The following is a 25910-nucleotide window of genomic DNA, read 5'->3' as shown; positions in this document are numbered from 1 at the left end:
ATTTTGTATCGTTTAGATATTTTCACAGACTTTCGTTCGCGACAGCTGATTTACATTTCATAGTATTTATTGTCATCCTTTATTGCCAGTTCTTTCCGGTAAAATACAACCTCCCGTATGGTTATTATGGAACATGATTTTATTACTGAAACATAGTTGCATATGTCGCGTGGTTTGCGTCATCGATGTAATTATAGTAATAACATAAGTCATGCGTCGGAAGGGTACGATTCCGGAAGGGAACTGACCATTTCGAGGGTGAAACAGAATATTCTACCATGTTTCATTAAATTTTCTGACATATTGTTCTCAGTTTATGTTTCAGGAAATCTTCGTGGGAACAATAGCAGACACAACAAGGAACCACGTACCTTTTTCATCAAGGCCACTAGAGAAACGTATGGAAATAAATGAGCAATAAATGTTACTTCACGTTTTCTCCGCTGTCTCGACGAACTCACTATGTTGCTACTGACGAAAGCACACGAACATGGTACGGAGAGATCTCAACTACACGCGACAAATTAAAATATGCATTACCTTTCTACTCACTGTCCAACCGTTTAAAGCGTTTAGAACATATTCAATGATAAATGAGACTGAAAAAAGGGAGAGGAATTCCTTACCGTTGCACGGGTCGTATTCATTATCGACAATTAGGATAATAATATAGCCGGTAGGAATACTATCCATGACGAAGGCGCACAAGAAATATCGATACTCTGTGAGACCTCAGTGTTGCATAAAACTTCGTCGATCAAGGATCGTGAAACCAAACTGTTACTTCAGTATTTACTTATTTTCCAAAAGTATCGACACGATTCCAACAAATCTACCGTTTTACCACGTCGTTTTAGTCGTCAGTGTTTAAAGATCAAACTGATCAAGGGCTAACAGTTGGAAAAATTCTGTAAAATCGACAATGACAATACTGCGACGAACGTTCAGAATTCTGACGGTGTCCGGTTGTTTGAGACCGTCTTCGTGTACGTCGTCGTTTAAAAGGCTCTTGTACAACATTTATACGATTTTTGTAATTCTTTTGACGCAGACCGTCGTGCTTTCTCTAATTTTGGACATTGTCTTTAACGTCGAGAATCAGGATGAATTCAGCGACAATTTCTACGTGACGCTGGCGCCGTTTATCGCTTGCTGCAAGATGTGTAACTTTTTAATAAATCGAGCCAACGTTGCAGCTTTGGTTGACAACCTTCGAAGGGAACCGTTCGCCCCCGCGAATGCCGAGGAAATCGAAATTCTAACGAGATATGACAAAATTACCGAGTAAGTACCACGTTGATAATGGCAAAAGTAGAATAATTTATTAAGTAACGTTGGTGAACCGTATTGTAATTCACGTTTATCTTAAGAAAATGTGTAATCATTATTTTCTTGTGCCAACTCAGATTTATGATACTTTTTCTCGCTTATAATATGCTTTACTTGTTTCTCGACGCGATTTATTTCAATTTTACAGTCTTCATGAATTTTTTCCATTTACTTTTATCATATGTCTTTATTACATTATCGGTGTTTTCAACGTGGCAAGACCATCGACAATTTTCGTTTCTAATTTACGTAAACACCCTTACACATCCGAATGTACGAAAAAATGGATTTTCATTAATTTCAAAAACAACAAATTCATAAGAAACACAAGTTTCCTTCCACTTATAGAAAATCACCATTATAGTGCACAAATACAAGTAATTATATATTCTCTGGAACCATTAAAATTGTATTCGAAGCATTTTTTTTCGTACAACGAACATTTTAACCCAAGTCCAGTTCCATTCCCTAATAATGCAACGTGTATAAATATTTTTTCAGATGGAATACGATGGCCTACACTATTTTAATCGAATCGTGCATCGTGTGGATATGGGTAACGTCATTTTTCACAGATTTAAAGTGTAAAAAATTGGTATACCGGGCATGGCTACCTTACGACTATTCTTCGTCGCTTTTGTACGCTGTTACCTACGCTCAGCAGGCTGTAGGTATAACGATCTGCTCGCTTTTGAGCGTGGCTTACGATACTCTGTACAGCGGTATGTTGATCCACACGTATTGCCAGCTGGAATTACTTGGACATCGTTTGAAACGTGTCGTAAAAGAAGACATCGACTCGGTCAAACTGTGTGCTCGTCACCATCGCAGCATATACCAGTTGGTTTCCCAATTACTCTTTGAATTAGAAACTCACGAAAAGCCTTCTAGTAAGTCTTAAATCGAATTATAAAGTCGGACGAGTCGATTAAAAAAAAAAAAATAGTTTCCTACTTCTGGCCAGTTTCTACTGTTGTCTTTAACAACGAAGAATAGGAAAGAAAAGGGATATAATGACTTCCGTTTCTAAAATGATTACAGATTTGCCGGAATGGTGAACCAAACGTTTAAATCGATGGCATGCACTCAATTTTTGGTGAGCACGTCGATCGTGTGCTTCAATCTTTATCGTTTGACGCAACGTGACTTGGGCTCGAGAGTGTTCGAAACGGTGTTCTACGGGATTTGCATGCTCACAGAGATATTTTACTATTGCTGGTATGGGAACGAAGTTAAACTAAAGGTTCATTCTCACGACAAAATATTTCAATTTCAAACCGAGTATCCGTAATTTTACACAACGTTCTCTCGGTAGAGTCTCGAAATTTCTAATATAATAATGGAAAGTGATTGGACGTCTCTGAATGTCAAGTCTAAGAAGATTCTTCTAATGATTATGAGACGTGCAACGACGCCTATCGAATTCAAAGGCATCCACGTTGTGTCGATGAACCTCGAGTCTTTCATGATGGTATTAAATAAATATAATTTCTTGACGCGCTGTTATCCAATTTAGATTTGGGCTCGTAATTACCAATAATAGAATGTGACCTTTTGTGCAGGAATTAGACACTATTTTTTAGTAAAACGTCAATTTTAAATACCTCAAAATAAACTTTCTGAAAATATTACAACGTAGAAATTGATAAACTGACGATACAATTTCTGAATTTTACATTCTTCCTTTTAATAGGCTGATAGTTGTACACTGTTGGTGAAATCATTAATGTTGTTAAAAGGTCGAATGCAATTTGATTTTACCGTAGAAAGTCCACTGAAAATATTTCTTTATTAAAATTCTATGAAAGTGAAATTTGGAAAAAGTAAAGAGCGATGATAACATACTAACATACCTATTTGTCACAGTTACTCAAGACTTCATACTCGGTGTACAACATGCTCCAACAAAGTAACGAATAATACCACGAAAATTGACTTTCAATTATCCAACATACAGAAAGAAATGAATGTAAGGAGACCAAGAGGACCGCGTCGTCACAAATGGTAAGAACCTGCACTACAGTATGCATAACATGATATTTGCTATGGATTTCAATAAATTCAACTAAAAATATGCTGTGTTCTTAGTGTTTCAACTTCTTGTTAAAGAAACATCCCCCACGACTGGTCCTCCAATGATTTACTTTCGTTAATACATGCAATGGCAGACATATACTTGACTATACTTTAATCTCCATCTTATTTATACTTCCACAGAACATATTGCACGGTGTCAGAGTTTTATTTCTCAGAAAATTCAAAATTGGACTGTACCCAAGTTTTTCACATATTTCAAGAAATAAAGTTCTTCATGAAAAGTCGTACTTACATGAAGTTCTGGCTTTCATAGCAATCACTTACGTGAACTACAGTCATAAACAGTTAAGTCGTAGTTAAAGATCGTCCAAAAATTTCCACTCACTTTCTTACTATACGTGACACTTGTACCAATGGTAAAACAATGAATCCAACTTTTCACATTTCAAGACGTTTACAATTCCACTATAGAATTTTATGCTACGAAGAATTTGTCGAACAACTTTCGTAACCGTTTCCTTGCGAGAAATACAACTGCACGTTAGATTGCAATGTCAAGTAGAAGAGAAAATTCGAGGCCAGACGTAAGATACGCATTTGAAAAGAACAGTCTAAGGGAAAAGCACAGTCTCCCCTTTCTTAAATATTTATTCTCTCCTCCGATATAAACGTTTATTGTATGTACGACTCCCCATTGGTGATTTATGTTTCGAGAAATTTGTCGTCTGTTTTTTCTATTCATTTCTCCCGCGCGGTGCATTCATGCGTAACATTTCAATGGAAAATAACAAACAGCGAATACGACAAAATTACAAATTACAAGGAGCGTATAACTGTTCTTAAAAAGTGTAAATAAGTAAACAGAGTCGGCATGTTCCCCATCGTTACGATAATTATATGGCCCGCGAATCCGAGGGGAAAACATATAATGGGAACTGACTTCTGCAAAAGTATACTAGAAATCCCGATATGTTATAGCCTTCAGTTGTACCTAAACATCCGTTCAGCAAAGAATCAGAATCGCGAGTACAATGTATTGTTTCTATCCTTAATTTCGTAATATGCGAGTTTTTGCAACGTCGAAGGCATAGAATATCTCTCTTTTGCAGTGTTACCGTGTCATTCGATCCTCATTTTACGAATAATCGGACCCAAATCTATATTTCGACGTACGTATGTAGTACGATAAGAAAACTTTGATGTGAAACATAAGGAACGTGGAATTCTTAGTACTTCGTGATACGCAGCAATTCGAAGGTTCTTTGTAGAATTAACAATGCACATACTACAAGGAGTGTTCGTGCTTCTCAGCTTGTGTGGCTGTTGGCGACCGTCTTCTTGGACATCCCGGTCCAAAAAGTTTCTGTACACTGCGTATATGGTTACTATGGTGTTCTTGACGCACAGCTTCTTGTTATTCCTTATATTGGACTTAGTCCTGAATGTTGATAATCAGGAAGATTTCAGTGATAATTTCTATTTGACTGCGGAAATTTTTGCATGCACCTGGAAAATGCGTAACGTAATAATAAATTCTGAAAATTATGTAAAGTTGATCGACAGTCTTCAAAGAGAACCATTGGCGCCAGTGAGCAACGACGAAACGATGATTCGATCGAGATTCGACAAACTAGCCGAGTAAGTATACGTCGAAGTTGTCGATAATAATAGCAATTTGTTTTTTCGTAACTGTTCCAACGTTTCAGCAAGATTGCAGTAAGCTTCGTCAAGGATCTGCAATCATCTGCAACAAGTGTTTCGATCGATCCGTTGATCAGTTGAGGAAGCTCTGCAATGTTGACGAAACAACGGAACACTGATTCACGATTTGAGCCTAGAATTCGGTTAACTGCGTGTTTAATCATTGAAACGATCAACAATATTTGATAGTGGGACTTTCTTAACAGATCGAACGCAGTTGTCTATGCGACTTCAGTGACAATACTTCTAGCGTGTATCCTTGCGACGTCGATCTTCAAAGATTTCGAAACAGGAGAATTATCGTATCCAATATGGTTACCATACGATTATTCTTCCCCTTTTTTGTTCACTATCGTTTACGTTTATCAAAATATAAATTTAGTGGTCACTGCATTTTTGAACGTTAGCTGCGACAGTCTGTTCACCGGCCTTCTGATCCACACCTGCGGTCAACTTGAAATATTGCGACATCGTCTGAGACACGTTAACAGAAACGGAGGCTACTCTGCGGAACACTGTGCCCGTCTACATAATCGAATATACAAGTTGGTCTGCGATTTTTCTAGCAAATTCTAACTTTAAAAATGGTGGACTGAATGGTGGACTCCGGGTCCGATTTGACCCGGATATAAATTTTCCTGTTCCCGATTTCGGTACAAGGTTTCTAATTCAATTCTTGTGTTATCGTAAATATTAAATATTCATTTATTTATTCAAAACTAAAACTTAGCAACTTCGAGTTTGAAATAGTTATAAATAGATTACACAATATTGAGGAGCATTTTTGGCCAGTCGTAGATTGAACTTCGAAGCATGACGATACAGTTTCGAGAATAATATTGCTCCCTTTTTTAATAGCATAGATGTAAATAGTCAGGTTCACCCACTGCGTAGTTTAATGCCCCCTCTACCTAAACACTGACATCGTTACAGATTCGCCACAATAGTGGGCGAACGATTTAAAACTATAATATGTATTCAGTTCCTGGTGAGTACGTCTACCATATGCGTCGAAATTTATAATTTGACGCAAAGGGACCTGGATTCGAAATACATTGTAACTGTAGGCTACACAAGTTGCGTAGTTCTGCAAATATTGTACTACTGTTGGAACGGGAACGAAGTCCGATTGAAGGTTCCATTGCATGATAATGAATTTAATTTTCAATTAGAGTACTAAAATTTCACGGAGTGCTTTTCCGTGTAGAGTCTCGAAATACCTGGCATGATAATGGAAAGTGACTGGATCTCGTTGGATACTGGCGATAGGAAGACCTTCCTAATTATCATGAACCGAGCAACGATGCCCATCGAATTCAGAAGCGCTCACGTTGCTACGATGAACCTCGAGTCTTTTATGGCAGTTAGTACGAATTTAATATACGTTCTCCATATTTTGTTATCCAATTTAATTGAACCGTGTCTTTGATAAAAGGAGATAAAATTAGTAACCAGCAAAGTAACGGTACAAGGTTCCTCAAATTTCACACACCCTACGAGTTTAAAGTTTAACAAACTCTCTGATATAGAGGGTAAAAGATATGGATTGTCGATAGAATGATCTGTATTTAAATTTGAAATATGTATTCGTTATAGATAATCAAAACTTCTTACTCGGTGTATAACGTGCTTTTACAAGGCCAAGAATAAGATCTGTTTATCAAATATAGAAAACGAATTAATTCCATGGAATGAAAGGAAAGAAGAAGGAAATGTAGTAGGGATGCTTCAAAACTGTCTTCAAGTATGTAAAGTACGATACTATGGACACAATTCCAATAGAGATCTATTAATATTGTAGTGCTAAGAGTTTGTTGATATAATTATTGTTTAATAAAATTTACAAACTACGTGAGAATTTTTTACTTTTCATCGGATTGAAGATAAGACGTCCTTGAAAACAAATTTTGTTGCAAGTCGATACTGTAGATAATTTCGGAGAAAACAATTATGTCCAGAAGAAATAGCATAGTAATTATGTAAACACGTCGTGTACAAATTTAAATTCGTCTTGAATGAAATAGACATTTTATGATCCAGTTTTATCTTACACTAGTCGTACGATCAGTAGGAGTTACTGAAACTTCTTTGGGTGCATGGAGTCACTGTAAATATCAAAATAAGCATAGAAGATAGCAAAAATAATAATAGTTGTTATAGTCATCGGGTAGGGGATGAAATACCCTTTAAAACGAGCGTTCGAACAAGTCGATAGCTCTATTAGTTCCGGAGATACAGCGATTTTAGTTTCAAGTCGATGTGGTGGCTAGTTCCGGAGATATAAAGATCCGAAGCGTTTGTTTACGTTTCATTGGGATCAATGAACTCGCGCGCGTGAAAAAAGTAAACAGTGCGTAGTAAATTCTTGGAAATACTACGCCGCGACTAGGTCACTCAGTCGCGACTCACGTGCGACAAAGAGGTACGACGCGACGCGTCAGACGGAGACAGAGATAGTCAAATTAAGAAAAATTACTGTTTACATAAATTGCGATATCTCAAAAACGGAAAGTCGGATCGTCAAAAACCAAAAACCATTTTAAAGGGGATGATTTACCACTTCAAACGATGTCTCATTTATAAATAAAACGTTAGTAGTTTCGCAACTGTACGCATCCAAATTTGTGGTACCTTTAATTCGCGTTCTAAGACTGTTCTAAGACAGTGGAAACTGAAAATTCTCTCCTTTCGTGTTTACTATACATATATTTCCTATTTACATCTAAAGCCAACCAGAATTTGGTACCAAATTTTGTCCAGTTGTATTACAAGAGAAATATAAATCATTCAACCGGTCACATTACCAGTCGTATTAGGCTTAGTGTCAACTGTCATATCAAAATAAAATAAAATTACAGATTAACCATTGTAATCTCTACGACATCTGCACACATACACTTAAACATCTTTTTTATATTTTCACAAAACATGTTGCACATTGTCAGAACTTCATTTCTCAGAAAATTCAATTTCTGTAGACAGCACCAAGGTTTGCACATGTTTCAAGAAATAACATTCTTCATGACATGTCGTATATCAAGTTCTGGCTTTTATAGCAATCACTTACATGCACTACAGCTACAAACATTTAAGTCGCAATTAAAGATTGTCCAAACAATTGCAATCACTTTCATAATATACGCGACACTTAAACCAATGGTAAAACAATGAATCCAACTTTTCACATGTTCGAACGGAACGTTTACAATTTCACTCTAGAATTTTATGCCACGAAGAATTTGTCGAACAATTTTCACAACCCTTTCCTTATGAGAAACAGAACCCCACGTTGGATTGCAAAGTGAACTAGCAAAAAAGACCTCAATGACAGACATAAGATGCGTATTTCAAACGAACAATCTAAGGGAAAAGCACTGTCCTCTCTTCCTTAAATATTTATTCTCCCTTCCGATATATACGTTTATTGTATGTACGACTCCACATTGGTGATTTATGTTTCGAGAAATTTGTCGTCTGTTTTTTCTATTCATTTCTCCCGCGCGGTGCATTCATGCGTAACATTTCAATGGAAAATAACAAACAGCGAATACGACAAAATTACAAATTACAAGGAGCGTATAACTGTTCTTAAAAAGTGTAAATAAGTAAACAGAGTCGGCATGTTCCCCATCGTTACGATAATTATATGGCCCGCGAATCCGAGGGGAAAACATATAATGGGAACTGACTTCTGCAAAAGTATACTAGAAATCCCGATATGTTATAGCCTTCAGTTGTACCTAAACATCCGTTCAGCAAAGAATCAGAATCGCGAGTACAATGTATTGTTTCTATCCTTAATTTCGTAATATGCGAGTTTTTGCAACGTCGAAGGCATAGAATATCTCTCTTTTGCAGTGTTACCGTGTCATTCGATCCTCATTTTACGAATAATCGGACCCAAATCTATATTTCGACGTACGTATGTAGTACGATAAGAAAACTTTGATGTGATACATAAGGAACTGGAATTCTTAGTACTACGTGATACGTAGCTATTAGAGGGATCCTTGTAGAATTAATAATGCACATACTACAAGGAGTGTTCGTGCTTCTCAGCTTCTGTGGCTGTTGGCGACCGTTTTCTTGGACATCCCGATCTAAAAAGTTTCTGTACACTGCGTATATGGTCACTATATTGATCTTCACGCATAGTTACCTGTTATTTCTTATATTGGACTTAGTCATTAATGTTGACAATATAGAAGATTTTAGTGATAATTTCTATATGACAGTGGAAGTTTTTGGAGTCTGCTGGAAAATGCGTAATGTAATAATGAATTATGAAAATTATGCGAAATTGATCGACAGTCTTCAAGGGGAACCATTGGCGCCAGTGAGCATCGACGAAACGATGATTCGAAAGAGATTCGACAAACTATCAGAGTAAGTATACGTCAAAGTTGTCGATAATAATAGCAATTTGTTTTTTTCGTAACTGTTCCAACGTTTCAGCAAGATTGCAGTAAGCTTTGTCAAGGATCTGCAATCATCTGCAACAAGTGTTTCGATCGATCCGTTGATCAGTTGAGGAAGCTCTGCAATGTTGACGAAACAACGGAACACTGATTCACAATTTAAGCCTAGAATTCGGTTAACTGCGTGTTTAATCATTGAAACGATCAACAATATTTGATAGTGGGACTTTCTTAACAGATGGAATATAGTTGTCTATTCGACTTCAGTGGTAATACTTCTAGTGTGTATGGTAGCGACGTCGATCTTCAGAGATTTCGAAACAAGACAATTACCAAATCGACTATGGTTACCATGCGATTATTCTTCTTTTCTTTTGTTCACTATCGCTTACATTTATCTAAGTATGAATCTAGTGCTCTGCTCGATTTTGAACGTTAGCTGTGACAGTCTATGCAGCGGCTTTCTGATCCATACCTGTAGCGAGCTCGAAATATTGCGACATCGTCTGCGACTTGTCAAAAGAAACGGAGACTACTCTGCGGAACACTGTGCCCGTCTTCTTAATCGTATATACAAGTTGGTCTGCGACTTTTCTAGCAAATTCTAAAGTTAAAAATGGTGGACTCCGGGTCTGCTTTGACCCAGATATAAATTTTCCCTATATCGGTTTCTGATTGAATTCTTCGGATGTGAAAAAGTTTGAATAGTTCGGAAGTTGAATGCTTCGGAAGTGAATAGTTTGAACGGACCTGGAGTCCGCTGGCCAACAGTTAAAAACGGATTACACAATATTGAGGAACATTTTTTACTGGTCGTAGATCAAACTTCGAAACATAACGATACAGTTTCGGGAATAATTTTGTTACCTTTTTTAATAGCATCGATGTAAATAGTAAGGCCCACCCGTTGCGTAGTTCAATCCCCCCTCTACCTAAACACTTACATCGTTACAGATTCGCCACAATAGTGGACGAACGATTTAAATCTATAATATGTATTCAGTTCCTGGTGAGTACGTTTACCATATGCATCGAAATTTATAATTTGACGCAAAGGGGCCTGGATTCGAAGTATATTGTAACTGTAGGCTACACGATATGCGTAGTTCTGCAGATACTGTATTATTGTTGGTACGGGAACGAAGTCCGATTGAAGGTTCCATTGTATGATAGTGAATTCAATTTTCAATTAAAGTACCAAAATTTCACGTAGTGTTTTCACGTGCAGAGTCTCGAAATTCCTGACATGATAATGGAAAGTGACTGGATCTCGTTGGATACTGGCGCTAGAAGGACCTTCCTAATTATCATGAACCGAGCAACGGTGCCCATCGAATTCAGAAGCGCTCACGTTGCTACGATGAACCTCGACTCTTTTATGGCAGTTAGTACAAATTTAATATATGTTCTCCATACTCTGTTATCCAATTAAATTGAACCGTGTCTATCGTAAAAGTTTGATACAAGTAATGATATAAGGTTCCTCAAATTCCAGTTTAAAGTTTAACAAACTGTCTGATATACAGGATAAAAAGAAATCGATTATGGATTGAATGATTTGTGTTCAAATTTTAAATATGTATTTGTTGCAGATACTCAAGACTTCTTACTCGGTGTATAACGTGCTTTTACAAGGCCAAGAATAAAATCTGTTTAACAAATATAGAAAACGAATTAATTCAATGGAATGAAGGGAAAGAAGAAGGCAATGAAGTAGGGATGCTTCGAAACTGTCTTCAAGTATGTAAAGTATGATACTATGGACACAATTCCAATAGAGATCTGTTAATATTGTAGTGCTAAGAGTTTGTTGATATAATTATTGTTTAATAAAATTTACAAACTACGTGAAAATTTTTTACTTTTCATCGGATTGAAGATAACGCCCTTGAAAACGAATTTTGTTGCAAGTCGATACCCTAATTAATTTCGGAGAAAATAATTATTATATATAATATTATTATATAAAAGAAATGGCATAGTAATTATGTAAACACCGTATGCAAATTTAAATTCATCTTCAATTAAATAGATATTTTATGATTCAGTTTTATCTTACACTAGTCGTACGATCAGTAGGAGTTACTGAAACTTCTTTGGGTGCATAGAGTCACAGTAAATATCAAAATAAATATAGAAGATAGCATAAATAATAATAGTTGCTATAGTCATCGGGTAGGGGATGAAATACCCTTTAAAACGAGAGTTCGAACAAGTCGATAGCTCTATTAGTTCCGGAGATATAGTGATTTTAGTTTCAAGTCGATGCGGTGGCTAGTTCCGGAGATATAAAGATCCGAAGCGTTTGTTTACGTTTCATTGGGATCAATGAACTCGCGCGCGTGAAAAAAGTAAACAGTGCGTAGTAAACGCTTGGAAATACTACGCCATAACTGGGTCACTCCGTCGCGACTCACGTGTGACAAAGAGGTTCGACGCGTCAGACGGAGACAGAAATAGTGAAATTAAGAAATATTACTGTTTACATAAATTGCGATATCTCGAAAACGGAAAGTCGGATCGTCAAAAACCAAAAACCATTTTAAAGGGGAAGATTTACCACTTCTAACGATACCTCATTTATAAATAAAACGTTAGTAGTTTCGAAACTGTATGCGTCCAAAGATTGGATATCTTGTCCAGGTTTTTACAAAAAAAATATAAATCTTTTAACCGGTCAGATGATCGATCGTCGTAGGTTTAGTGTTAACTGTCACATCAAAATAAAATGAAATTACAGATTAACCATTATAATCTATAAGACACCTGCACACATACACTTAAACATATTTTAATCTTCACCTTTGTTATATATCCACAAAACATATTGCACATCATCACATATATATTAGAACTCAATCTTCTATTTAATTTTTAAACTATTGACTTTTCAATTTCCGTCGAATTACTATTACCAGGTTACAGTGTTAACCCTATATTTTGTAAATAATAGAAAAACCATTTTGTTACTGACCGTGTCTCTTCCAAAATAAGTGAGAATATTTGGTACAGATCCATCAAGTCTGCACAACCATACAATTGTATTCCATGTTCTGCTTTCCTCGCAGTATATACTATTCAAACGGTAGCAATAATTTTCTATAGCTCTTATCGAACGATACATCGCGAATAAATATGTTTTAAACGAACGGTGGAATATAAAAATGACTATATCGTCTCCCTTTTGAACGTTTAGCATATTCCCCCGTGAAAAATGTTCACTGCAATTGATTCCCCTTTCAAGAATTACGTTTCTAGAAATTTCTCTACCTATTCTTTCTACGAAACGCATCTTTCCATAGGATCGCAACGGAAAATAAGGTACGTGTGTGTCGTTACCCCTAAAAAATATAAATAAGTAAGTCGCGTCGTCGTATTCTGTATCATTACGGTAATAATACGGTCCGCCAGCCCGATGAAAAAAAGTAATAGGAAGAAATTCAATCCGCCGCGGGTGAACAGGGAGTCGCGATCTCCTATAGTATTCAGTGAATCGCAAACCTTCGACGACAACCAAAGATCGCGACGAGAGAAATGTTTTCTCCGTTCGTATTTTCGTAACTTTTCGTTAAACATCGTCAACGTCCGAAAACAGTAAACTGAATTCGAGATCACGTCAAAGTATGCACCGAGGCAACTTTGTTTTCACCGTGAAAGTAGACTTCTAATTTTGAGATTTGACAAATTTTTTTTAATTTACGATGCACTCGCTACGATGGACATTCGCGATTCTGACCGCGTGCGGTTGTTTGCGACCGTCCTCGTGGACGTCGCCGTTCCAGAAGATCTTGTACAACGTTTACACGATTTTTATCATCTTTCTGACGCATATCCTACTGCTCTCCCAAATCTTGGACATAGTTCTCGACGTCAAGAACCAAGACGAACTCTGCGACAACATATACATTACGCTGGCCGTGTTCGTTAGCTGCTGCAAGATGCAAAACTTTCTACTGAAGAAGAAAAAGATTGCTCGTCTGTTGGACGCGCTTCGAGAGGAACCGTTTCTGCCAATGAACGCTCCGGAGATCGAAATTCGAAAGGAATGCGATAAAACCATTAGGTGAGTCGGTTCTTAATTATTATACCGCCAAAGATATTAGAAATATTGCGTTTAAGCCACTTTGCAAGTCTAAGAGGTATCGAAACTATACTCCGTTAATATTCGATGAAATATACGATACTTTCGAAAAATTTCTTTGTTAAATATTTTTAATTTACTGTTATATATAAACGGTACACGTTCTTTAAATTTCGAGTGTAAAATGAATCGTTTTCTATTTATCATTGCTGGTTAATTAGATTTTTATACGATAATACTTGGATAATGATTATTAAATAAGCCTTAGATATAAGTTGAGGGTAATAGTGATTTAATTAGAATGTTTAAATTGATAACGGCGTCGTTGCAGATGGAACGTGATTGGCTACACGGGTTTGATCGAGTTTTGCATATTGTGGGTGTGGATATCCTCGGTTTTCAGAGATTTCAAACACCGACGGTTGTCGTTTCGCATGTGGGTGCCTTACGACTACTCTTCCACTGTCCCGTATACTGTCTCTTATGTCCATCAGGCTGTAAGCATAACGATCGGCTCGCTTCTGAACGTTGCTGGCGATACTCTGTTCAGCAGCCTATTGATTCACACATATTCCCAGCTGAAAATCCTCGAACATCGTTTGGAAAATATTGCTAAAGATGACAACCGCCCGGTAGAGGAATGCGCTTATCACCATCGTTGCATATACCAGTTGGTTTCACAAATGATTACTCGCGAGGAGAGGGCCAGAAGTGAAATCGAGCTTTTCAGTAAGTGGCAAACGGAATTACGAAATTGAACTCTTCTTGGCAAAGAAACGTCCCTCACTTCTGGTCCCCGCCCGATTTACTTTTATTAATATTTATATTCGCCCAATTCTGGGAAAAATTTTAATGGGGGATTCTAGAGGCCAAAATAAAACGAAAATCAAGAATACCAATTTGTTGATGGAAGCTTTGTTAAAAAGTTATTAACGTTTAAAGTTTCGCCCTTACTGAATTTTTTTCTCGAAAATACGCAGGAATTCGGGGGTATGTCTATTCACCAAAAATGATTGTAATTAACCCCCGCTACTGGAAATAATTTTTCCAGAACGATTTGAAATTTTTTTTTTCGTCGAATTTAGGCACCTGATCAGATTTTCGGTAAGGAATTTTTTTCTCGAAAGTGCATAGAGTTTCGAGGTTATGTGTAATGACCAAAAATGATTGTAATTGACCCCTGCAATCGAAAATAATTTTTTTAAAACGATCTGAAATTTTTTTTTCTGTCGAAAAATTTCACACCTTCTCGAATTTTTTTCTAGAAAGTGGGTAGGATTTCGGGGGTATGTTTATTCACCAAAAATGATTATAATTGACCCCTGCAACCGAAAATAATTTTTCCAGAACAGTCTGAAATTTTTTTTTCACTCGAAAAATTTTACACCTTCTCGAATTTTTTTCTCGAAAATGCGTAGAATTTCGAGGGTATGTGTAATGACCAAAAATGATTGTAATTGACCCCCGCAACCGAAAATAATTTTTCCAGGACGATTTGAAATTTTTGAATTTAATTGTTAATAACTTTCAAACGAAGCCTCCATCAACAAATTGGTATTCTTGATTTTCGTCTTATCTTGGCCTCTAGAATCCTCGATTAAAGTTTGTTTCGGGGGTGGCTGAACACCCTTTATATTAATTATATTTCATATGGAATAGTGTCGAAGGTTTATCTCTCAATAAGATTTTTAATAACAATGTTTAACATGTCCCGCCCAAAATCAGTTTCAGAATCACACGTTTCGAATTTGCATCGTGATGTATAATAGAAACTTACAAATAATGGAATTTTCGAAAATGTTCTCTATTTAAACATAATTTTGGTTCCTCAACAGTGATTAAATTTATACATATATACATTACTAATTTTAAAACAGTCAAATAGTTAAAATTTCTTATTAGAATGATCGGTATAATGAAAATAATTTCAACGTCAGAAATTAAAAAGTGATCCTCCATTTGATAGTCGACATGTGCAATTTTACAAAATCTGAACGACCAAACTCAATCTCGAATATTTAACGATATACAATATGACTGTATTATTACATATTATTTATCGTTTGGCCTATGAGACGCAGAAATTCATATATATGAATCATAAATAAATAAAATCTAGAGAAGGTACAACTAATACAAATTGCCATTTCTCCAACTTTCCCAGCGAGTCAGTACAATTTGAACGAACAAAAAGTATTGAAGAACGAAACGTAAATGCAGTGAATTGATTTTCGTTTTTTAAACCGAATACAGATTCGCAGCAAAGGTGAACGAAACGTTCAAAGGCGTGGCGTGTACTCAATTTTTAGCCAGCACGTCGGTCGTGTGCTTCAACCTTTATCGAATAACGCAAAGAGATTTAGGCTCAAGATTACTAGAAACGATAATATATGCGATCTGCATGCTCACGGAGATATTTTACTATTGTTGGTACGGGAACGAAGTCAAACTCAAGGCACGTTATTGCTATAAAAGTTTCTAATTTTCAATCGTTCCTCGAAATTTCAAGCAACGCTGTTTCTGTAGAGTCTCGACATCCCTGACGTGATAATCGACAGTGACTGGGTGTGTTTGGATGTCAAGTCTCAGAAGATGCTTCTAATGATTATGAGACGCGCGACGATACCCATCGAATTCACAAGCATCCACGTCGTGTCGATGAACCTCGCGTCTTTCATGTCCGTCAGTATGAAATTAATATATGGTATCACTTCGTAACGTACATACGTTTTATCGAAGCGTTACTATACAGGATGTTTGGCCACCCCTGGGAAAAATTTTTATAACAGATTCTATAGGCCAAAATAAGACGAAAATCAAGAATACCAATTTGTTGATGGAGGCTTCGTTAAAAAGTTATTAACAATTAAATTCAAAAATTACAAATCGTTCTGGAAAAATTATTTTCGATCGCGGGGGTCAATTACAATCATTTTTGGTGAATAGACATACCCTCGAAATCCTATCCAGTTTCTAGAAAAAAATTCGAGAAGGTGTGAAATTTTTCGACTGAAAAAAAAATTTCAAATCGTTTTGGAAAAATTATTTTTAGTTGCGGGGGTCAATTACAATAATTTTTGGTGAATAGACATACCCCCGAAATCCTGCGTATTTTCGAGAAAAAAATTCAGTAAGGGCGGAACTTTAAACGTTAATAACTTTTTAACGAAGCCTCCATCAACAAATTCGTATTCTTGATTTTCGTCTTATTTTGGCCTCTAGAATCTCCCATTAAAATTTTTCCCTGTGGTGGCTGAACACCCTGTATATGTATATGTACGATCCATTAAAAGCTTGGAGTTTCAATTATGAATATAACTTCGTTAAGACGAAATCAAAGCAACCATTCGATCCGATTGAATATCCAGAACCGATGTTCCCAGCGCGTAGAATGGAAACTATACGATCGAGTTTATGCATTGCGTAATTTTTTATCCCGTTTGCTACCAGAAAATTTCGATGCACCGATTGCTAAATTGCCACTCTTAATAAAAAAGTTGTGGTTAAATTTGAATGATTTGCCATAGAATTGGAACAGATTAAATTTCAAACTTGTTAAGAGATAGAAAATAACTCTTTATCCCTGATACCGTTAATTAACATTGGGCAAACAGTTGTTAGTATAAATATGTTCAAATACTATTGGTATGTTATGAGATTTATAGATCGTATAGTTGAAACTCGCAGTGTTGGATACACGGATGCTTTAATTATTATAAATTATATGTTTACAAAGAATAAATATATTGAATTTTGAAGATTCTTCTTAGAAAATTTATTACTCGTAAATTTATAGTATGATAAGAAAATTAAGTTATTAATTTAAAAATTCTATTGCAAATATCTCGTTTCAGTTACTGAAGTCCTCTTACTCGGCGTATAATTTGATGCAACAGAGTGAGTGACAGTATCAAGAACACGGAGATTCCCTTATGGTTTGACGAAAACTGACTTTCCATTCTTCAAGGCAAAATAATTGAAGAAAACGAAAAAAAAACGAGTAGAATGTGTCATTATAACTGTTAAAAAATTGTCCTGGAGAGTATACACTATAACATTCGGTATGAATATCAATATATTCTACTGCATAATTGTATGGTGTCAAAAAATAATTTTAAACACTTACACTGTCAAATCAAAATAAAATAAAATTACAAATTAACCATTATAATCCCGCCCACTTTCTTAACATACACGACACTTACAGCAATGGTAAAACAATGGTTCCAACTCTTCACTTGTTCGAACAAAACGTTTACAATTCCACTCTAGAATACTATGCTACGAACAATTTGTCGAATAACTTTCATAACTGTTTCCTTGCGAGAAATACAACTCCACGTTGGATTACACAGTGAAGTAGCAAAGAAGACCTCAACTAAAGACATAAGATGCGTATTTCAAACGAACAATCTAACTCCCCTTTGGTGATTTATGTTTCGAGAAATTTGTCGTCTGTTTTTTCTATTCATTTCTCCCGCGCGGTGCATTCATGCGTAACATTTCAACGGAAAATAACAAACAGCGAATACGATAAAATTGCAAATTACAAGGAGCGTACAGCTGTCCTTAAAATGTGTAAATAAATGAATAGAGTCGCCATGTTCTCCATCATTACGATAATTATATGGCCCGCGAATCCGAGGGGAAAACAGTTGATGGGAACTGACTTCTGCAAAAGTATACTAGAAATCCCCGATATGTTATAGTCTTCAGTCGTACCTAAACGTCCGTTCAGCAGAGAATCAGAATCGCGATTATAAGTAGTAGTACGATTATAAAACTTTGGTGTGAAACGAAAGAAACGTGATGTTGTCAGTACTTTGTGATAGCTCCGAAATTTCTTGCTAATAGATACGCATTAGAGAGGTCCTTATAGAATTAATAATGCACATACTACGACGAGTGTTCGTGCTTCTCAGCTTCTGTGGCTGTTGGCGACCGTCTTCTTGGACGTCCCGGTCCAAAAAGTTTCTGTACACCACGTATATGGTCACTTGTTTGTTCTTGACGCATAGCTACTTGTTATTTTTTATATTGGACATAGTCATTAACGTTGACAACATGGAAGATTTCAGTGATAATTTCTATCTAACAGCGGAGGTTTTTGCATCTTGCTGGAAGATGCGTAACGTGATCATGAATTCTGAAAATTATGCAAAGTTGATCGACAGTCTTCACCAGGAACTCCTGGCGCCATCGAGCATCGATGAAACAATGATTCGATCGAAATTCGACAAACTAGCAGAGTGAGTCTGTGTCAAAGTTGACGTTACTGCTTACACTTTCATTAACGATCAATTCATTTTTCTTCGTAACTGGTACAACGTTTCAGCAAGATTGCAGCAAGCTTCGTCATGGATTAGCAATCACCTGCAACAAGTGTTTCAATCGATCCGTTGATCACTTGAGGAAGCTCTGCAATGTTGACGAAACAACAGAACACTGTTTCACAATGACTCGACTCGTACACACAGAAGTATTTAAAAATCATTTAACTGTGAGACTATTCGTAGCCTGCAGTATTTGATAGTAGCATTTCCTCAACAGATGGAACATGATCGCCTACGGGATCGCAGTGTTAATGCTTCTAACGTCTACGATTGGCTCGTCGATTTTCACAAATTTCGAAACAAGAACATTGTCTAATCGTGCTTGGATGCCCTACGATTATACTTCTTTTATCGTGTTCGCTCTCACTTACGTTTATCAGGCTATAAGTTTAGTGATCTGCTCGTTTCTGAACGTCAGCTGCGACAGTCTGTTCAGCGGCCTTCTGATCCATACCTGTAGCGAGCTCGAAATATTGCGACATCGTTTGAGACATATCAAAAGAAACGGAGACTACACCGCGAGACACTGTGCCCGACTTCATAATCGTATATACAAGTTCGTCCACGACTTTACTAGCAAATTCTAAGTTTAATCCCCCTACGATGGACTCTCTTAACAATCGAATTGGTGGACTGGATAGAAATTTTCTTATTCCCCAATTTCATTAAACCTTTATCTATCAATGTCAAATATATCGACAATTCACACAAGTTCGCTATGGAAATAAATTCTAATAGGATAGAGAACGCAAATAAGCTCGATGAAACAATTATTTTCGATATCGTTACAGATTCGCCGCGATGGTGAACGAACAATTTAAAACGACATTGTTCGTTCAGTTTGCGGTGAGCACGTCTTCTCTGTGCATGGAACTGTATCTTTTGACGCAGAGAGATCTGGACTCGAAGTATATTGCGAACGTATCCTTTACAAGTTGCGTAGTTCTGCAGATACTGTATTATTGTTGGTACGGGAACGAAGTCCGATTGAAGGTTCCATTGCATGATAATGAATTCAGTTTTCAGTTAAAGTACTAAAATTTCACGGAGTGCTTTTACGTGTAGAGTCTCGAAATTCCTGACATGATAATGGAAAGTGACTGGATCTCGTTGGATATTGGCCCTAGAAGGACCTTGCTAATTATTATGAATCGAGCAACGATGCCCATCGAGTTTACAGGTGTTCACGTTGCCACGATGAACCTCGCGTCTTTTATGGCAGTTAGTACGAATTTTTGATAAAAAAGAAAAGATTAGTAACCAACAAGGTTCCTCAAACTTCACACGACCTAAAAATTTAAAGTTTAGCAAATTTTAAAAAGAGTATCTATTTCTATTTTCTATTTTTTTTAATTTTTAAATTCTCTATTTCCTACTTCCACCTGTCTCCTGTTCCTTGCTCCAGTTATTCCCCTCCTTTCTATTCTTTTAACTCCTTCTCCTCCCCCTCATCATCTCTAAAAAGAGTATCGATATGAAGTTAAAAGCGATCGATTCTTGGAATGATCTGTATTTATATTTGAAATATCTATTCGTTGTAGATAATGAAGACTTCATACTCGGTGTATAACGTGCTCAAACAGGGCCACGAATAGTACAAGAGTATTTTATTTACGGTAGAAATTGTTTTTCAAACATGCAGAAGGAACTAATTCAGTGCAATAAAAAAGAAGGAGGAGACTAGAGTATGTAGAGAACGATACTCGTAAATTATTGCAAAATTTAAGAGTACATGGAGTTTCGAACAACTTTTTTACAGACTTTATTCTACATCGTTTATAAACGCAATTACATAAGAATTTAAGAAAATTTAAAATTAATACGCTTGAATTTTGAATTTTCTTTTTAACGTGTCTGTAAATAAATTATTCGTAAAACTTCACAAATCTCTGATACGAGAACACGTATAATCAATGTAAGTTTGTAGTTCCCTAATCAGAAATGTCTGTTTTTTACAATAGCTGGAGACTTCTTAGAGTAGAACTACACAATTGAAGACAATAGAAGACGCAAGAGAACAATACGATGCGTGAAAATTATACTAATTTGTGCGTAATCCAATAGCAGTTACGAGCATCAGTAATTCTATTAAAAACTGTTAATGTTCAAACGTTACCGTATAACTTGCCTTTCTTATTCCTTTCTCGAGCACCTTAAAAACCAAAAGCCAACTGAAGCCAACGTATCGTAAGTTAAAAATTGTTTACTCAGCTTACAACGTACTGTAATAAAGTTAGACGAACCAGGTGATACTTTTCACTAATGTCAACAAAGTGTATTAATCCTCCAGTATACAATAATTGAAGAGAATAGGGAAAACGAAAGGACGCGCTCGAAGACGTTTGAAAATCACTCTGCGGTACGTAGAAGCCACCACTAATCGTAAGTATGAATATTAATAAATTCTAAAGAAAAAAACTTGTCTTCGTTATAGGATTTACCTCTGTCCGAGATAAAGTAACGTTCAATCATTGACGCAGAGCGCGTATCTGCACGAGGCGAAGGGAAAACGAACCGACGAACGACAGCGTGTCTCGTGTCTTCCACATTTTTATATTAAACAAATTTACCGTCTCCCGATCTCATATTTTATTCTTTGAGGAATTTGTCGTCGGGCTTCTCTATTTTTTATACAGGGAACGGCGAAACGAACGCGAGGTAGCATTACGGGCAACAAAGACAACGCACGTAATCGCTCGATGTGAAATATTAATCCGTAAGTCGCGTCGTCATACTCTCAGTCATTTCGCTAATCATATATCTCTTGGACGTAGGGGGACAGTAATGGGTGATTTATCCCCACGGGGATATAATAAAAATATCGACATTTAGACTTTTCAGTGATAAATAAACCGCTGATCGACGATGTGCCCCAGACCATGAAATCAAAGAGTGCTTTGCGTTTGTGTTTTCCGTGAATGTTAATGCACTTTCTCGGTTTCTACACACGCAACGAAGCAACAACGTTCAGGTCTGCAATAAAACGAATGTTGAACACGTAATAAGTAACGATATTTTCTGATGAACGCGAAGAAATAAGAAGAATCTCTGTCGAGTCGACGATGCAGATACTGCAATACATATTTGCGTTCATCGGGGCGTGTGGTTGTGCACGACCGATCTCTTGGACTTCCTGGTACAAAAGGTGTTTCTACAACGCGTACACGGTCGTTCTGTTCTTAATATTGCACAGCTTCCTAGTGTCTTTGATCATGGACCTGATCCTGATCGTCGACAATCAGGACGATTTCAGCGATAACGCGTACCTGACGCTGGAAATTTTTATATCATGCTGGAAAATGCGCAGCCTGATACTGAATCGAGCGAACTATGCTATTTTGGTCGACATGCTCGAGGAGGAACCCTTGTCGCCGATGAACCACGACGAAGTCGAGATCCGGACGAAATTCGACAACCTCGCGAAGTGAGTGTTTAAATTGTCAACAATGACGGTATTAATAGGAATTATTTTAGTTTCTTTGGGTGAGGGGAAGTATTCTGAAACTTCACTAAAATGCAGAAACTTTGAAAATATAATACTTGTCAGTATTTGCGAGACATCATTTTTTACATTACAAAAATAGAATGTGAAGCTATGAAAATGAAAAGTGCATAGAACAAGGAGCTCGAACATTGTTCACTTTAAGTGTTCCTAACTTTGAATCAAGTGATTCTTTCACTTAAAAATTAACTGTGATTCTGATAGGTCAGAGCAAATAAACTAATATTTTTTCATATTCAATTTAAAATATCATGGTAAATATAGTTTGAACAAGCCATATTTGTTTGATATAAACGTTTCGATAACTAATTTGGATCCTCTTTAATATACATATAAGAATTATATTATTATACAGGGTGTTCGGCCACCTCTAGCAAAAATTTTAATGAGCGATAGTAGAGGCCAAAATAAGACAAAAATCAAGAATACTAATTTGTTGGTGGAAGCTTCGTTAAAAAGTTATTAACGTTTAAAGTGCCGCTCTTACTGAATTTTTTTCTCGAAAATGCGCAAGATTTCGGGGGTATGTCTATTCACCAAAAATGACTGTAATTGAACCCTACAACCGAAAATAATTTTTCCACAACGATTTGCAATTTTTTAATTTTCTCGAATAATTTCACACCTTCTCTATTTTATTTCTCGAAAGTGGGCAGGATTTCGTGGGTATGTCTAATGACAAAAACTGATTGTAATTGACCCCCGCAACCGAAAATAATTTTTCCACAACGATTTGCAATTTTTTTTCTCCGTTGAAAAATTTAAGCACCTAATTGGATTTTCAGTAAGGAATTTTTTTCTCGAAAGTGCGTACGATTTCGGAGGTATGTGTAATGATAAAAAATGATTGTAATTGATCCCCGCAACCGAAAATAATTTTTTTAAAACGATTTGAAAAATTTTTTTTCGCCGAAAAATTTCAGCACATACTCGATTTTTTTTCTCGAAAGTAGATAGGATTTCGGAGGTATGTGTACTCACCAAAAATGATTGTAGTTGACCCCCGTAACCGAAAATAATTTTTCCAGAACGATTTGAAATTTTTGAATTTAATTGTTAATAACTTTTTAACGAAGCTTCCATCAACAAATTAGTATTCTTGATTTTCGTTTTATTTTGGCCTCTACTATCGCTCATTAAAATTTTTGCTAGAGGTGGCCGAACACCCTGTATATACCTCTGTATCAGTTTTGTAATTGGGTACTACTTGCTCGTTAATATTAAAACAAAAAAAAAACTACTTCGTAAATAGAAGTAACACAGTATAATGAAAAATATTTGGTAAAAATAAATGAAAAGAATTTCATAAGAAACAAGCTTCTTTTCATTTACAGTAATAACAAGTAAAATTGCTTCATAAATAGAAGCAAAATAAAAAAAAAAATATATAAGCTTCTTTCCATGTATAGTGAATCATCATTACACAGTATAGGAATACGAATAGGAAATTAACTAAAATAATTGTAACTAAAATTCACAATTCAAATTGTAATTCAAAACTCACTAACGAAAGTGCAACTTTCTATAAGAATTAGCATCCATCTTAATTTTAATTTAGATTTTAATCCACGGACTCTGGATAGAAAAACACTGAAGTAAATACTTTTCAAAATTAGATCGTAACGTTTTTGCAGAAAGAACGCGATAGCCTACACGCTTTCGTTGGCAGGCTTATTAACGTGCATGGTCGCGACGCCGATCTTCGCCGACTTTAGAGCAGGAAGACTAGCGTATCGGGGATGGATACCCTACAATTACTCTTCGTTTCATATGTTCGTTATTACTTACGTTTATCAAATGACGAGCATAACAGTTGGCTCGTTTTACAACATTGCTGTCGATTGTCTGTTCGGCGGCCTGTTGATTCACGTTTACTGTCAGTTCGTGATACTCCAGAATCGCCTGGAAAACGTCATGAAAGAAGGAATAGAGTCGGCGAAACAGTGCGCTCGACATCACAATTGCATTTACAAGTGAGTAAATTAGCAATTTACAAAGGAGGAATGAAAAATTTAAACGTACCTTTCATTCCCACGTATAAGTGGCATGATTTCTCACTGAGGACCTAAAACAATTAATTCTCAAAATTAGATGTTAAAAGAAATAAATCTAGATAAGACTAACAAAGTAAATTCTATGGGAAATCGTGGATGTGCTGGTTTCCAATTATCTAAAAATAAAATTTCTTTTTCGAGGACAATTCAAGGGGTTTGGTCTGACAGCCAACACGTCAAACGAGTTATATTTTTTTTAATTTTTTTATCACAGAAATATTTATTTGTTAAAAAGTAATGTATGGATGACATGATTTTTCATCGAGTACCTAAAAAAATTAATTCTCAAAATTTGATATTAAAGGAAATAAATCTAGATGAGACTAAATAAATTCAAATTATCTAAAAACAAAATTCGAGGGGTTTGGTTTGACAGCCAACATGTCAAACGAGTTATATATTTTTTTAAAATACTATCATAGAGATATTTATTTGTTAAAAAGTCACGTTGCCTGCAAACTGATAAACACGATTATGATGAATATGATTTCGATCGATCTCTTTGCAGAGACAAGTTTAACTTGGAATTTTTTCTGACGATTGCAGATTCGCCTCGACGGTGAACAGAGAGTTTAAAACGATAATATTCATTCAATTTCTGGTGAGCACGTCGATCATGTGCATCGAGCTCTATCAACTGACGCAACGAGAGATGGATACGAGATATATCGTGTCGGTGGTCTACACGAGCTGTGCTCTTATGCAGATTCTGTACTACTGTTGGTACGGGAACGAAGTGAAACTGAAGGTTCCTTGATGAGATAAAAAGACACAATCGAAACGCCCCAAACGTAACCAAAATTATCTTTCCACAGAGTCTCGAAGTTACCAACATGGTGATGGAGTGCAACTGGACGTCTTTGGACAACGACGACAAAAAGATCCTCCTGATGATCATGAAACGCGCGGAAAAGCCCGTCGAATTCAACAGTATTTATCTCGTGGTGTTAACACTCGAGTCTTTCATGGCAGTCAGTATAAAACAAATGTACTTTCTTAGTAACAAAATTTCTCTTTCACGTGTCTTCGTTACAGTTACTCAAGACTTCTTACTCGGCGTACAACTTGCTTCAACAGAAACAGCCATAGCAAGATCTTCAGCGTGTTACCAAAAAGCTGTATATATCTTATCGAAATACGTAAAGATACATATTAGAGAGGAATATCGATCAATTCTATGAAAACCTGTGAACGGTGTCGCGACGAAGAACATGTTGCCTCGGCGGTGACACTCCTCACTCCCCGTCGAAAGAAATGAAATTCTACGTAGCCGTAAAACACGCGTTTTGAAATCCTTCAAATATTTACTTCTCTTTTCCCCGTCGATAATTTATGGAATATTTTACGGTACTTGTCGTCTAGTTTTTCTATTTATTCATAAGACGAAACGCGAGCCTGCATAATGTATCGACGGAGAACAGCGTGCAACACGCGACATTAGGCACAAGAAGAGCC

The 25910-nt window shown here is 36.3% G+C and overlaps 2 protein-coding genes across 2 annotated transcripts; both read left to right on the top strand.

Moving 5' to 3' along the window:
* Positions 1 to 691: 691 nt before the first annotated feature.
* On the top strand, positions 692 to 11131 carry LOC122404782 (odorant receptor 46a-like). The gene is given in 8 exon segments (XM_043409007.1): positions 692 to 724; positions 1052 to 1284; positions 1831 to 2169; positions 2371 to 2572; positions 2645 to 2800; positions 3196 to 3249; positions 10714 to 10869; positions 11078 to 11131. Coding segments are annotated over 8 exon segments (1227 nt in total).
* Positions 11132 to 22111: 10980 nt separating this feature from the next.
* On the top strand, positions 22112 to 25544 carry LOC122404781 (odorant receptor 4-like). The gene is made up of 5 exons (XM_043409006.1): positions 22112 to 22323; positions 24036 to 24374; positions 25002 to 25203; positions 25271 to 25426; positions 25491 to 25544. The coding sequence occupies exons 1-5, from the start codon at positions 22112 to 22114 to the stop codon at positions 25542 to 25544; spliced, it is 963 nt and encodes a 320-aa protein (XP_043264941.1).
* Positions 25545 to 25910: the final 366 nt, after the last annotated feature.

The sequence above is a fragment of the Colletes gigas genome, unplaced genomic scaffold (assembly GCF_013123115.1).
Source record: "Colletes gigas isolate AHSC1104 unplaced genomic scaffold, ASM1312311v1 Colletes_gigas_Sc00003, whole genome shotgun sequence".
Lineage (NCBI taxonomy): Eukaryota > Metazoa > Arthropoda > Insecta > Hymenoptera > Colletidae > Colletes > Colletes gigas.
The sequence above is the reverse complement of the archived record's forward strand: the minus strand, read 5'-3'. Positions and strand labels throughout refer to the sequence as shown.